The 15,097-nt window shown below is 34.8% G+C and overlaps 1 protein-coding gene and 1 long non-coding RNA gene across 2 annotated transcripts in view; both read left to right on the forward strand.

The window, feature by feature from the left end:
- LOC148945010 (uncharacterized) overlaps positions 1 to 15,097 on the forward strand; it is a 540,330-nt gene that overhangs the window by 115,556 nt on the left and 409,677 nt on the right. The gene's annotated exons all lie outside the window — the stretch shown is intronic.
- Positions 1 to 15,097, forward strand: part of Prp6 (pre-mRNA processing factor 6) — an 89,107-nt gene that overhangs the window by 44,626 nt on the left and 29,384 nt on the right. The window contains exons 6-9 of the mRNA XM_089099453.1: positions 219 to 396; positions 6,630 to 6,948; positions 12,247 to 12,386; positions 14,423 to 14,565. Coding sequence (XP_088955579.1) covers positions 219 to 396; positions 6,630 to 6,948; positions 12,247 to 12,386; positions 14,423 to 14,565 — 780 coding nt within the window. The remainder of the gene's footprint in view (positions 1 to 218; positions 397 to 6,629; positions 6,949 to 12,246; positions 12,387 to 14,422; positions 14,566 to 15,097) is intronic.

Consider the following 15,097-nt stretch of genomic DNA (forward strand, 5'->3'; position numbering starts at 1 on the left):
TTCAGGTAGTTTAACACCGTCTGGTGAACGTGAACTTGATCTGATACAAATTAAAGAGGCTAGAAACCCTGTTTAACGTAAATTAACGATATACCTTTAACCCTGTTATAAGGTAGTTTAACACCATCTTGTGAACTTGATTTGCGACAAATCGGAGAGACTAGAAGCTCTTTTAAACCCTGCTTAACTTGACGTTATAACTTAAACCCTATTTTCAGGTAATTTAACACCATCTGGTGAACTTGATTTGCGACGAATTGGAGAGGCTAGAAATACACTGATGGACATCAAACTAACTCAAGTGTCAGATTCAGTTACTGGTCAAACCGTCGTTGATCCTAAAGGCTACCTCACAGATCTTCAATCTATGATACCTCAATATGGAGGTGATATCAAGTAAGCAAATAGTTTTAGTGATAGTATAGACTTACACCATTTGTCTGATTATAATAATTACTAAGTTATTAGAAAAGAATTTATTCAAAATGTAAAAAACAGAGTAATTCCAAGAATTTTTTATTATTATAAGCTATAAGCCAGGGGCGCTAATTCACGAAAATGTTGGGATAAGGCGGAAATGTAAAGATTTTTCTTCCTTTTTTTAATGAAGGTACAAAAAACTGCTTTCTTTTTCAATTTATGACAGGGTAGGAAATATTTTTTTCAATTTTTCAACGAAAATACAAAAAAGCTAGTTCCCCAAATATAGAGAGGCAATCCCCCCCCCCCTCTTGCCCTGCCCAATTCGTGTTTCTGGTTTAAGGTAACAAGCTGAATGTTTTAATGCCTGGTTTTCTTGATAGCATAAAATAATGATTTAAAAACAGTAAAATATTTCTTGTTTTAAACATTCTTTACAAAAAAAGAAAAACAATCGTCTGCACGTCTAAAGTAATCATATCGATTTTTCTCGACAAGTGTAACTTTTACCCAAAAGGAATATTTTAGTTTTCATTTTTAATCTATATTTTAATTTTTAATAGGACTATGTTTTAATCACATTTTATTTTTTTTTATATTTTTAAGAATTTGTTTAAAAAAATTCATTGATGTCTAAAAATGTTTTAAGAATATTAACAAAAAAAAAATTATATTTACAAAAATATTTTTAAAAATATAATATTTGCATTTTTTTTAATATTAAAAAAATGAGAAAAAAAATCCCTGAGATTGAGTGTCTGATGCATCTGGACGAGCCGGACTTGAGAGGAATGTGAGTGTGTAACTATTTTTTTTAGTTTTGATGCCGTATGAATTCCATATAGATGGTGTTTTGTTTTGTGAACTCGATTTCGTTTTAGACAAGATAAGACATCTGTTTTTTTTTTTTTTTTTTTTTTTTTTTTTAATGTGTATCGCGAGTCCTGATGGACCGAATTTGTATTTTGGAGTCTAAATAAAAAAAAATACAACAAGAAAGAAAAAAAAGCAACAACAAAATAAAAGCAAAAAAACAGGCTCATCCTAGGCAAGTAAAGAGGGATGTGGGCACTTTTTTTTGTTATTATTGTTATTTATTTGTTTATTAGACCAGGGCACTTCGTATCGAAGTAAATGTCGTAGAAACTTCAAAAAGGGCTCATTCGAAAGGAAATTGAAAGGGCTATTGCCCTTTTTAACAGTCTTAAGCAATTGGAGGGCAGCTAACCCCCCTCCCACGCCCATCATTTTCCCAAACACATCCAATAAAAATTTTCAGATAGTCATTTTGTTTAGCGTAGGTAAAAGGTCTGAAATTGTGTCTTTAAGGATGACAACCCCCCCCCCCGCACCTCACTGCCCTCAGGGCAAGGGTTGTACGTTATGCCCTAGAGGCATATAAGGTATTTTTCAAGAAAGTGAGGTCGTAGGAACTTCGGAGTGGGCTCATTGGATTGGTAATCAGAATCTCTAGTGCCCTTTTTAAGATTCAAAGTGATAGGAGGGCAGATGACCCCTCCCCCACACACACACACCTCGTATTAAGATTCAGAGTGATTGGAAGGTGGATACTCCCCCTCCTGACACCTCGTATTTTCTTGAAATGTATCTGATGAGAAATTTTCAAATGGCCATTTATTGTCGTAGAAACTTCGAAAAAGGCTCATTCGATTGGAAATTGAAAGGGTTAGTACCCTTTTAATTAGTAAAAAGTAATGGAGGGCAACAAGCCCCTCTCCCCAAGCCCATCCATTCTGAAAATACATCTAATCAAAATTTTGAGATAGCCATTTTGTTCAGCGTTGTTGGAAGGTCTAAAAATTATGTCTTTGAGGATGACAGATGGAGTCAAGCATGATGGAGAGCAACTAGCCCCCCCCCCTGACATCCTCTTTTCTCTCTCAATTTAAATTGTTTCTCTTCTCAATTGAAATTGTGAGATAGCCATTTTGTTACCAATAGTTCAAAAATCACATGAAAATGTCTTTAGGGTGGGCACAATCCCCCAGAGCCGGGGGGCAAGGATCGTAAGTTATGCCCCGGGGCATATAAGGTTTTTTATGGAACGGGTGGCCGCATACAGCTTTGGATCGCATGGAGCTCATTTGATTGGGAGTCGGATGTTTTAGTGTCCTTTTTAAGAGTCAAAAATAAATGGAGGGCAATCCCCCCCCCCCTCCAAGCCTAATCATTTCCCAAAACATTCGATCGAAATTTTATGAGATCTATTTTGTTCCTCCTTGTTGAAAGGTCCAGTAATTATGTGTTTGGGGATGTCAACCTCCCCACAGTCCTCAGGACAAGGGCTGTAAGCTAAGCAATTCGTTTATTGTTTACACATAGTATACGAGTATATGCACTCGTATATGTACGTTTGAACTTTACTTTCCATGAAGACGAAGGGCATTCATGTGAGCCTTTCAGAGAATGTTGAGAGCAATGCTGAACACGTTATGTGTTGACGGATTGTCAAAAGGGTGTAACACAAGAATAACTGAGTATATTAATTTGGAAAATTCAGTAAATGATAAGGGATATGATCAAGAAGGCAATATTTGCATGCTACCAATACTACTACAACTACTATTTTATTATTTTATTTATTATTATATTTTATTTATTTTATTTTATATTTTATTTTTATTTTATTTATTTTATTTTATTTATTTTATTTATTTTATTTTATTTATTTATTTTATTTATTATTATATACAACTACTATTTTATTATATTAATTTGGAAAAATTTAGGAAATAATAAGGGACATGATAAAAAAGGGAATATTTGCATGCTATCAATACTGCTACAACTATCACCAATGCTACTGCTACCAGACTAGTCCATTCGCAGTATTAAGGGAAATTCGAACTAAATCAAAAGACGCTATATGCATGCAAATTGTTTTCAGTAAGCACAAATTATGTTCTGGTCTTCAGAATGCATGGGGGTTGTCAGCAAAAGGTCCGGAAGTTATGTCTTTGAGGAAGACCCCCCCCCCCCCCCAGATCCCTCACGTTAAGGCTTTTAAGTTAGGCAATTCGTTTATTGCTTACATATAGTATATGTTATTGAGAAAGGTATGCATGTTTGAACTTTATCATAGGCAGCACAAGGTGTTTCAAGAAACAGTAAATCAGATCGTGAATTTAGAATAATGTTTCATTTATAAAAAAAAGTTTTTGCATCAGTGTTGCCAGTTCAACTCTAGAAATTCATAATTTTTTAGGTAAAGTAGTAATAGTAGTAATAAGCGTCACCCTGTAGCAACGTACTGGACTGATAAAGAAAAATAATTTTCAGAATATTCTGCCCATCTCTCTTTAACTCTTTCCTTATAAATAATTATGGTCCCGTTTCTATTGCTACCATGCTACCATAATTAGCAAAAATAGAAAAAAAAATAATGAAAATCAGCGGTAATATTAACAGTATTTTATTGAACATTTCAACTTTCATAGCTGGCATAAATTAACAGACAAAACTTGCTTTATTAAATTATAAAAAAATTGGAAAAACATATCAAAATTTTGAAATTGATATTTAATCCCTCTTGATTTCTGGGAATATTCCTGGTCGGCGCTGTTATTATGAAAGTAAAGAGTAACGTTAAACCCCAAAATGAACAGAATTTATTCTGCATAGGAATCGGACATCTCCTCCTTCATCCCCGGCTCCACCTCATGGTAGCAGAAACTTCGGAGGGTACTCATTCGATCAGAAATTTTGAGTTCTAGTCCTTTTTTTATAGGTCAAAAGTGATTGGGGACCAACCAGCCGCAGGGTTGTTTCTTTTTCAGCATGAGTAAATTAACAAATTTACTTCATTGACACAAAAAAGACAATGTTTGCTACTAGGATTTTCCTAATTTTACTATATACTTAATAAATACTAAAATAAAGAAATCTACACCACGGTAATGCTTAGGAGGTGTTTCAATGAAACAGATACATTTATGCATGCAGGTTTTCAAAAGAGCATATAAGCAATATCATAGTTAGCACCACTATAATTACTTGAAACATCGTTGAAACTTGTAAAGGAGCTTATTCGATTCAAAATTAAAATGTCTAGTGTAAAAGTGTAAAAAGAGATTGGTGGGCAAGCAGCCTTTCTCTCAAGCCCATTCATTTTCCAAACGCATCGAGTCAAAAATCTGAGACGACCATTTTATTCAGCATAGTCGGTCCAGCAACTATGTCTTTATGGATATTCGGCATGTAATCCCCCCACGATTATGCAATTGGTCCATAATGCTTTAAAACTAATGTTGCTTTAAACTAAGTTAAAAGGCATTGTGTTTATGGTTGCCAATAAGACATCTCAGCAATATATCGAGAACAACTGGGGGCATTAAGTGGAAACTTTTGGGGCTACCACCATTACTACTTCTGCTCTTACAATTCAAATAAATAAAAAGAGTGTAAGTGTAACCAGGTCGTCACAGAGCATAGATAGAATCTTCTGGGAATGACATTAAGTTTTATTTTTCAGGTCAACTTCAGGAGTTATAAAATTTAAGAAATACTGTTTGTGTCAGGATATACAATTGCAGAAAAAGCTTCTCCAACATACAAGTATCAACCCAAACTGTGGATTCTTGTAGAAAAAAAACTGAAAAGGTCGAATTCTTTTTATCCGTGAAAAAGACTGTCAATAAAAGACGAACAGAAATTAATTCGAAAAACTTTTTCCACAAAACAAGTTTTTCAAGTAAAAATAAAGAGCTCTATTTAGCCAAAAATGAGCAAAGTCAAAATACAAAATAATAAAAACAAAATACATTTTAAATGTTTTAACTTTTTATACTTCCGTCCATAAAAGATTATCAAAACTTTAAGGAATAAATATCAGTATATGTCAATCAAACTGACAATCCACGTTAATTTGTTTTTTTTTTTTGTGTTTTTTTTGTTTTTTCAGTAAAGCGCAAATTATGTTCTGCTCTTGAGAAGGCATGCGCGTTATCAGCCCTGCTCATGTTAATTTCTGATCGTTTAGATTTGGCTCGGCTATTTATTGTAATATCTGCTCGTTTTTAGTTTCATTTATTTATTGTTAGTGGCTTGTGGTAGTTTTACGCTTGGAAGATTATTTGGCTTTATTCCTGCTCATTTTGGGCTAAATAGAGCTCTACTTATCTTTGCAAAACTTGTTTTATGGAAAACGTTTTTTTTTTAAATTAATAAGCGAAAAAGGAGGCAAAATAATTTGGCATAAAAAACAGGAAGATTCATTTGAAACTGGCTAAAGAATACATTCGGCACATATGACAATTGACACTACTCCAATTGTTTAAGAAAAGAAAGAGAGATAAAAACATAAAAAGAGAATGTCAAAAATATTAAAATCCAATAAGACCAATAAGAGGTCTCTTTATAAATTTTTAATTTGCATAAAAAAAAAACAAGAAAATTCATTTGAAACTGGCTAAAGAATACATTTAGCACATATGACAATTGACACTACTCCAATTGTTTAAGAAAAGAAAGAGGAAAGAGAGAGAAAAACATAAAAAGAGAATGTCAAAAATATTAAAATCCAATAAGACCAATAAGAGGTCTCTTTATAAATTTTTTAATTTGCATAAAAAAAAAACAAGAAAATTCATTTGAAACTGGCTAAAGAATACATTTAGCACATATGACAATTGACACTACTCCAATTGTTTAAAAAAAGAAAGAGGAAAGAGAGAGAAAAACATAAAGAGAAAATGTCAGAAACATTAAAAACCAATAAGACCATTAAGAGGTCTCTTTATAAATAAAAACTTTACCAGTTTTTTTATTCAATAAAAGCTGAAAAAGGGAGGGAAACAAGGGAATAAGTAAAAATAATAAAATAGGGGAAACTATCTGATTGTCTAGTGAATTTTTATAAAGAATTTAATGAATGTAGAGGATAAAGGCTTTTTCATATCTGGAGATAAAGCAGCGAATGGGGGACAAGATAGGTATGGGCTTTCTCAATTTTGCTAGTCTCGGAGGGGCAATGATTTTTTTTTCGCAGCTATAATTAAAACAGAAGTAAATAATACTCAACTACAACTCTTTTCTGCGCTTATACCATTGGTAATTAGCGTATTTCACAGGAAGGATATCATAATTTAACTAAAATTGTATTAGATCCATTCTAAGCACTTACTAATCAGTCTAAAAAACCGTAATTCTGCAGTAATGAACCACTAACATTTCCTTTGTTTTCATTTTAGCGATATAAAGAAAGCTCGTCTGTTGTTAAAGTCAATTAGAGATACCAACCCACATCATCCTTCAGGATGGATTGCATCGGCCAGACTCGAGGAAGTCACCGGAAAAATTCAAGCAGCCCGCAATCTGATAATGCAGGGCTGTGAAGCCTGTCCCAAGTCTGAAGATCTGTGGCTGGAAGCGGCTCGTCTTCAACCTCCTGACGTTGCTAAGGGTGTTATTGCAACTGCTGTCCGGTCGCTGCCAACTTCTGTTCGAATTTGGGTTCGTGCTGCTGAACTTGAAGCTGATGTTAAGGCTAAAAGAAAAGTTTTTAGAAAAGTAAGTTTTCTTGTGACTTCATTTATGGCTCCAGGCCATTTATGGCTTAAGGCACTTCTCAAACCACTTACCACTTGTTTTTTTTCCTAGTATTGTCTCTGTTTGATCTTCCTTTGAATGCAATCAATAATCAAGTTTTCAGGGATAAACTCCTCAGGAGACTATCCCAAGTGCAATTGTCTCAGAAGCTGTTATTCGAGTATTCAGTGCGGGTTGCGGGTTGCGGCTCCTCTTCCAGATTATCTGAACGTGTCGTGCTTCTGCGTGTTTACCGTATTATCTGATAAACCAAACAGCGTTATTAGGCGAAATGGCTTGTCGAAGGAGGATAGTGGATGCTCTAGTAGAAAGTAGATATTGAACGTAGATATAGAAAGCAGGTATCAAACCAACGTCTAAGTTAAACGAAAACACAAAACTGTAGAAAAGAAAAATAAAATAGAGAGAAATTAATTTACTAAAATGTAAAGAAAAATAATTGACGCACCGTTTTTTACCTGTTAAGAAGAATCTAATTTTTATTATATCGAATTTGTATGTTCGTTCCTTTTTCCATTAGTTTAATGTTCGATATCGAAACAGCAGAATTCGATTAGAGAAATTGTGATAAAACAACATCAACAAAACTCCTTAAGTCAACACGAGCCAATGAAATAAATTAAGAAGTAAAATACATTCATTTAAGTAAACTACAGTAAATTAGTAAGTAAAATAAAATTGATCAGTAAAAATAACAGTAGAAAAAGTAAAAAAATATTAATTTAATAAAATCGTAATTTCAATATTCAAAAGATAGTCTACAAGGAGTAAAGCACTTACTTTTTCTAATATGAAAGAAAGAACAGGCCAGATTTAACGGCGCTGCCAGCCAAGTCTAGCCCAAGGGATGCCGTTTCTAAGTCTCTAGAATCAGATAGAAATTGAAACCACATCAATTTTGTCACTTAGAGGTTATAAATGTCGATAAGTTTTATTCATAAATATTACTTTTAAATATTGAAACCACATCAAGCAGACATTGGAACCACATCAAGTCTGTCACTTAGAGGTTGTAAATGTCGATAAGTCTTATTCATAAATATTACTTTTGCCTGGAACTTGTTGCCTGAACTTGTTTAAATATTGAAACCACATCAAGCAGATATTGGAACCACATCAAGTCTGTCACTTAGAGGTTGTAAATGTCGATAAGTTTTATTCATAAATATTACTTTTGCCTGGAGCTTGTTCCAGGCAAATATTGAAACCGCATCAAGCAGATATTGGAACCACATCAAGTCTGTCACTTAGAGGTTGTAAATGTCGGTAAGTTTTATTCATAAATATTACTTTTGCCTGGAGCTTGTTCCAGGCAAATATTGAAACCACATCAAGCAGATATTGGAACGACATCAAATCTATCACTTAGAGGTTGTAAATGTCGGTAAGTTTTATTCATAAATATTACTTTTGCCTGGAGCTTGTTCCAGGCAAATATTGAAACCACATCAAGCAGATATTGGAACCACATCAAGTCTGTCACTTAGAGGTTGTAAATGTCGATAAGTTTTATTCATAAATATTACTTTCAAATATTGAAACCACAACAAGCAGATATTGGAACCACATCAAGTCTGTCACTTAGAGGTTGTAAATGTCGATAAGTTTTATTCATAAATATTACTTTTGCCTGGAGCTTGTTCCAGGCAAATATTGAAACCGCATCAAGCAGATATTGGAACCACATCAAGTCTGTCACTTAGAGGTTGTAAATGTCGGTAAGTTTTATTCATAAATATTACTTTTAAATATTGAAACCACATCAAGCAGACATTGGAACCACTTCAAGTCTGTCACTTAGAGGTTGTAAATGTCGGTAAGTTTTATTCATAAATATTACTTTTAAATAATGAAACCACATCAAGTCTGTCACTTAGAGGTAGTAAATGTCGATAAGTTTTATTCATAAATATCACTTTAAATATTGAAACCACATCAAGCAGGTATTGGAACCACATCAAGTCTGTCATTTAGAGGTTGTAAGTGTCGATAAGTTTTATTCATTTTTTCTCTGGAATGTGTTCTTCTTTTGTCTGGAACGTGTTCTACTTTTGCCTGGAACTTGTTTCTACCAAAACAATGTGTTGTTCTACCAAAACATTCCAAAAACAATGTTGAGTATATAATCATTTCTTAGGCAGTAGTTGCTTGTCAAAGGAAATAAAAACCAGATTAATGGACTAGATGAGGTTTTTTTACCACGTGATTTTCCACGTGGTTTTGATTACCACGTGATTTTTTTTACCACGTGGTTTTTTTTTACCACGTGATTTTCGTGATTGAGGTTTTTTTTACCACGTGACTTTCGCCAATCAAAATTTGGGATCAATCAAAATTTGACCCCTTCCTCCCGTCCGATTCCGCTCAAAATCTGTATACATCCTTGTTTTACCTTACATTTTAATATTCTGATATATTTCAATCTCAAAAATGTTTTATTATTTTTGTGGAAATTTTGACAAATGCTTCCGATTCTTCTAACCATGATACACTGTTACATTGGGCTTTTCAGCGAGGAAAAGTTGTTGTTTGTATCCTACTTATTTCAAATGGCGCCGGTACAAATACATTAAATTTTCCCTGCCAATTAAATTATGAAAAGTATTATCTTTCAGTGGTTACTTGGGTAGTAAAAGAACGGAATTTAGATGTGGCACTAGCTAGAAAGGGGTTTTCGAGACTATGTAACTTGCATTTTAAAACTGTAATGCGCTGAAGTCAACTTGCCGAAATTTTATAAGAAAAGATGCTAGCTATGTCCAAGTACGTTATAATGTTGAAGGTTTTAATATTCCTGAACATTTGAAAGGTTACCTAATATATGAAGAAGAACTTCAAATTTTTTTTTTGGTGTGAAAAAAGAAGTCTGTGCAGAAAAAGAAAAAAGGAGAAAAACACAGAACTAAAAAAATGAGAGAAAGGTATAAAGGACGAACTATAGCCTATGGTAAATAAAATTTTTAAATGTATAGTAAAAGAACGAACTCTAGAAATAATTACAATAATACAACTGTAAGATATTTTGTATTGCACAAACTGCATAAATATTTCAGTTGTCTCAGTAACAATTTTGTGATGGTCTTTAAAACTAGAATTTTTTCTGAAAATTTTGAAACAAGTTTAAATTCATTTTAGTTTATAAGTTACTTGCTGCAGTAAAATCTATTCATTAAAATATCTAATAACAGAAACCATAATAAAAACAAAAACAAATGAAATTCAGCCAGCTGAAGGTATAAAGAGAGTCCCCAAAAATTAACAAATAGAAGAAAAACCTAGAATCCAAGGAAAGTAGGCTTACACCAAAAGAAAGGATTTTTTTTCAAAATTTTGTGAGCCTTAGAAACAGGAAGCTAGGTTGAATAGGACCTTAAAAACACCCTCACAGAGCATGATTTAGGCTTTGAATTCATTCCTGAAAGTTTCATTCTCCTAACTCTTACTTTCCATAGAAAAAAGTCCCTCATCTAGAATTGTTTTTCTTATTATTTTCTGGGCAATGGACTCTAAAACGAAATGAAGGAAAATTGCATAGATTGTTTTAACGGTTTTTGACGTATTAGCGTTTCTGTGTAATGAAATTCTCGAAGGATAATTTCTTCGCTCCAAAGAAACGATGAAATAAATAATTTTTTATTTTCAAAAAGCGCATTGAAACATGAAGAAGTAAATTGAAATGAAAAATCTTAGATTTGGCTATTAGAAAAAGCTAGATTTGGCTTTGGCTATTTAACTTCAAATTCAGTAAATATATCTATTTTGTATTATTGGGGTGTATGTGCGGGGTCACCACTTTTAAAGGCAAAAATGGCGCAAAAAAGGTGGCTATGCCACTTACTCGAAGGGGAGAATCCCTTGTCGGCCCAAATGTTAGTGAGATTCCCGCTCTTACCCCAACGGTTCTGCAAATATCGGGTTTGGTACTACTCTATTTACAGTATACCCTGTCCCAGGGTATGATAACGCGATCGAGTGGTCAAATGTCCACTTTATAAAGCCAGATGTACCCGCCTTGGGTTACGGCTAGAAAATCTCTACTCTCTCCTTGGAGGTAACAACCCTCCCTGTCAAGATAATAATGACGGTACCCTGTACCTCTATTCCTACCCTGCCAGGGTTACGGAGAATAGTACATAGTTTCTAGAAAATACCTTACTTGTATTCTTCCAAAAAGGTCACAAATACCACAAATATATATATATATATCCCCGACTGGGGTCAGAACGCAGACTAAAACATAATAATAATTAGTACAGCACTGTTTGTATGGGTGGACTGTAACTTGGCCCAGCGAATCACCTACCTCCTCATTCAAACCCAATTTTACCTCTTAGATTTATCTTTCAAGGACTCCCAACCAGGAAGTAAAAATAAACTTGCTTCACAGCTTACCTATTGCAAAACCACTATCGCTTAGTAACGGGAATTTAACCTGTCTTTGGAAATTATACTATAAGCAAATGTAATTAAAGAAACGAAAATAGGTCATTTATCTGAAAGGAAAAGAAACAGGGGTGGAACCCCAACATGTATATTTAAAAGTTCCTTTTCAACTCTTGCCTAGATCTTAGTGTGGGTTCTCTTAAACTTGTTTCTACCATTGGTCAAACTGCGGATAGTGTCATTTACCAATGTCAGTGTAATATGTATTTTAGCCATACTACGGAGTGGTCGCTCTCGTGCGCAATCGTACCCGACGGGTATGTGGTCGTGTCTTATATTCAATGGTTTACTTGGTATTCTAAAAGGCTATAAAAAAAAGGTGAAGTAATTAAATTCTTCTGTATTATGTTACTTTGGAACTTTCACCTTACTAATTGACCAAAAATGACTGGTGATCAACCTTCATTAATTATTCAGAAGCATTCTCAGTGTCTCTGAACAATGTAATCATGTATGGCTAACATAAACCCTTTTGATGTATATATTTTGTTCCCTTTGAGCATCAACTTTTTTTTTTTTCATAAAGTGATTATGTCGAACTATCAGTCCTAGAAGTTCGGAAGAGGGTTCATTTAAATGGAAATTAAAAGTTCTAGTGCCCTTTTTGAGTGACCAAAAAAGATTGGAGGGCAACTAGCCATCAACGCCCTTTTTCCCCCCAAAATCGTCCCATCAGTTTTTTGAGATAGCCATTTTGTTATGCATCGTTAAAAGGTCCAACAACCATGCCTTCGGGATAACATGTATGCTAGTAAACACTTTTTTTATTGATATGTTTTGTTTGCTTTGTGCATCAAACCTTTTTTGTATTTTTAGGCATTGGAAAATATTCCAAATTCTGTGCGCCTCTGGAAGGAAGCGGTTGAGTTAGAAGAAATCAAAGATGCTAGAATAATGCTTTCAAGAGCTGTTGAATGTTGCCCCAACAGTGTTGAACTGTGGCTGGCTCTTGCAAGGTAATGTTTATTACATTGAATGTGATTAAAAATTTTCTCAGCTTCCGAAAATCTAAGGGGGGACAACATTTTTTTTTTTCAAAATTTGTGGGGGGGGGGTTCTCAATGGCAATACCCAAAAAGGTATATTCAAAATCTAAAGGAGTTCAGATGGTCAGGTGGACAGCTTCACTTACCTTGGTAATATTATTAGTAAAGACGGTGGGAGCAGTGAACATGTTAAAAGTAGAATAGCCAAGGCTTAGGGTGCTTTTTCACAGTTGAAAAAAGTTTAAAAGAATAGGAAAGTAAGTCTGCAAACCAAGATTCGAAAATTGGTAGCTACAGTGATGACAGTGGTCAAATATGATTAGAAGCATGGGCGCTCTGAAAGACGGAAGAAGATTTACTAATGAAAGATCTTCGATGTTGTCCGTTACTTTGATGTTCTCATCGAAGTAACTCTATTAGCTTTTTTCCCTGCGTGGATCAGTTGCGCCAATTGTATTTTATTGGTGGTGGTTTTATTTTATTTTTAGTTTGGTTTTTTATCTTTGCTTCTCTTGGGCTGAAGACGCCTAGTTTGGATACAGGCGAAATATCTTCGTCGTTTTAGTTTTCCATCTTTTCTCTCTACTGACCGCAGTCTCGTTTGTCGTTTTTTCTCTCTGTAAATTTTCAGAGGATTTACTAGATGTTTTCCAGAGAAATCGTCTGCGGATTGTTCTGGGTACCTGGCTGACTGATCGTATTTCAAACAGTAGGCTCTACGAAAAGTGTGGTTCAATCCCGCTTTCTATGGACTTCTCCCGCCGAAGTAAGAACTTCTTGGCCAACCGTCTAGGACTAAACGAAAAGCAGGTCGTCCGCGGTTGGGGTGGGAGGATGTCATAAAGAAAGGTTGAAGGGAAATGGCAACTTCCTAGGAGGGTGTAAAGAGGCTTTGAATAGGTTGGAATGGAGGAGGAGTTTCGTAGCTCTGTTGGCCTCAGGTGGCTTGATCCTGTGGTAAGTTAGTTGTTGTTAGTCAAAAAGGGGTTGTCAATTTCTCCCCCTGTTCTCCCCTCCCCCTAATTGATGCCCCTGCTTTGGTTTTTATCAAACTAATGCTAATACAAGATAGTCGTAAGGTCAAGCTCCCTAAGACTCCTCCTAAAAAACAGCCAAAAAATGTTCTACTCAGCTTACAGTCAGTCCCTTACTAGTCGCGGCTATAGGCGTAGTAAGCTCCTCCGAAATCTTAAAAACTAAAAAAGGTTCCTTTTAACTTGTAGTCAAGATACTACTTCGGCAAACTAATCCTTAACCTTAGGCTCCTCCCTTAAACACTTAAAACACTATTTAGCTAGTTGTTAATTTATTACTTCTTCAAACTAGTCACAACGTTAATGTACACTCAAAATGGAGTCTGATTCTTTTAAGTGGTTAAGGGAAAACTTACACAACCGTATTCGTCTTAAAAATGTCTTTCTCAAAGTCTTTACTGCTAAAAGTGTATTGGGGGGGGGTGGAATAGCCACGGACTTACCTTGCCCTGAGAAGAACTCTGGTGGGACTAAGGACTAAAGTTGGTCCTGTAATCATACAAATTTAAAACCTTGCACGGCTATGGTTAAAACAAGATGCGCCATGTCTACCTTTCTGCTAAAACGTTAATGGGGGGGGGGGAATAGCCATGGGCTTACCTTTCCCCGAGAAGAGCTCTGGTGAGGTTAAGGGCCGAATTTGGTCCTGTAACCATACAGATTTTAAATCTTGTATTATTATGGTTCAAACAAGATGAGTACCTTTCTGACATAGTTGGCGTGAGCGGGGGGGGGCGTCTTGGAGGGATGTATCGTGGTCCCCCTCTTGCCACTCTAATTATTCGACTTCAAAAATTTTGCAGAATTTTACCATGTTTGTCTTATTCCTTTCATATTTGTTTTTTGTCGTGTGAAAGCGATTTATAATTTGGGTAGTACGTTAATGGTGGTGAGCAAATGATTTTGTTTAGATTTGTTGGACAATTTTGTTTATCAGATCTTGAACAGCTTTTCAACGTATCTTTATTTTAGGCTTGAGAACTATGAAAACGCCAGAAAGGTATTGAATAAAGCCCGTGAAAACATTCCTACTGATAGTTCAATTTGGATTACTGCCGCCAAACTTGAAGAAGCTAATGGTAATGAGAAAATGGTTATGAAGATTATTGAAAGAGGTAATCTAAAAAAATTGTTATTCTAAGCGCTGGACTTTCTCTGTATGTTCTTGTCTTTGCATGTGTTTGCTAAGTAAAAAAAAAAAATCTTTAAAATGGTACTTCCTGAAAATTAAAAATCTAAATTTTCGAGGGAAAAATCTTCAAGAAGCTGAAAGTAATTTGACTTTTTTTTCTAAGAAATCTACAAATGAAAACGCAACAAAAGTAGGTTTGCGTTTACAGGGACTATTTAGCTAGTTCAGCGATTAGTTGTCAGCTTGTCTAATGGCATTTTGTTGGCAAGTGGTAACCATGGTTGGATCTCAGAGAGTTTGTAGGTAGTATCCCAAATAACTGCTTTCAAACTCAAAGCTGTTTATTATGAAGAGTATTAATACAGACTCCTAGAACTGACGAATTTTGAGTCCGAATCTAACTCTTGGATTATCAAGGGGGCTGACTCCGACTCCTTTGAGTTTTGAAGGTATGAAGCCAAGTCCTAAATTTTAAACTGATACTTCGATAAAAGATCAATACCGCTCCCCAAAGT

The sequence above is a fragment of the Artemia sp. Qi Xiang Cuo genome, chromosome 13 (assembly GCF_049724085.1).
Source record: "Artemia sp. Qi Xiang Cuo chromosome 13, ASM4972408v1, whole genome shotgun sequence".
In the NCBI taxonomy this organism is placed as follows: domain Eukaryota; kingdom Metazoa; phylum Arthropoda; class Branchiopoda; order Anostraca; family Artemiidae; genus Artemia; species Artemia sp. Qi Xiang Cuo.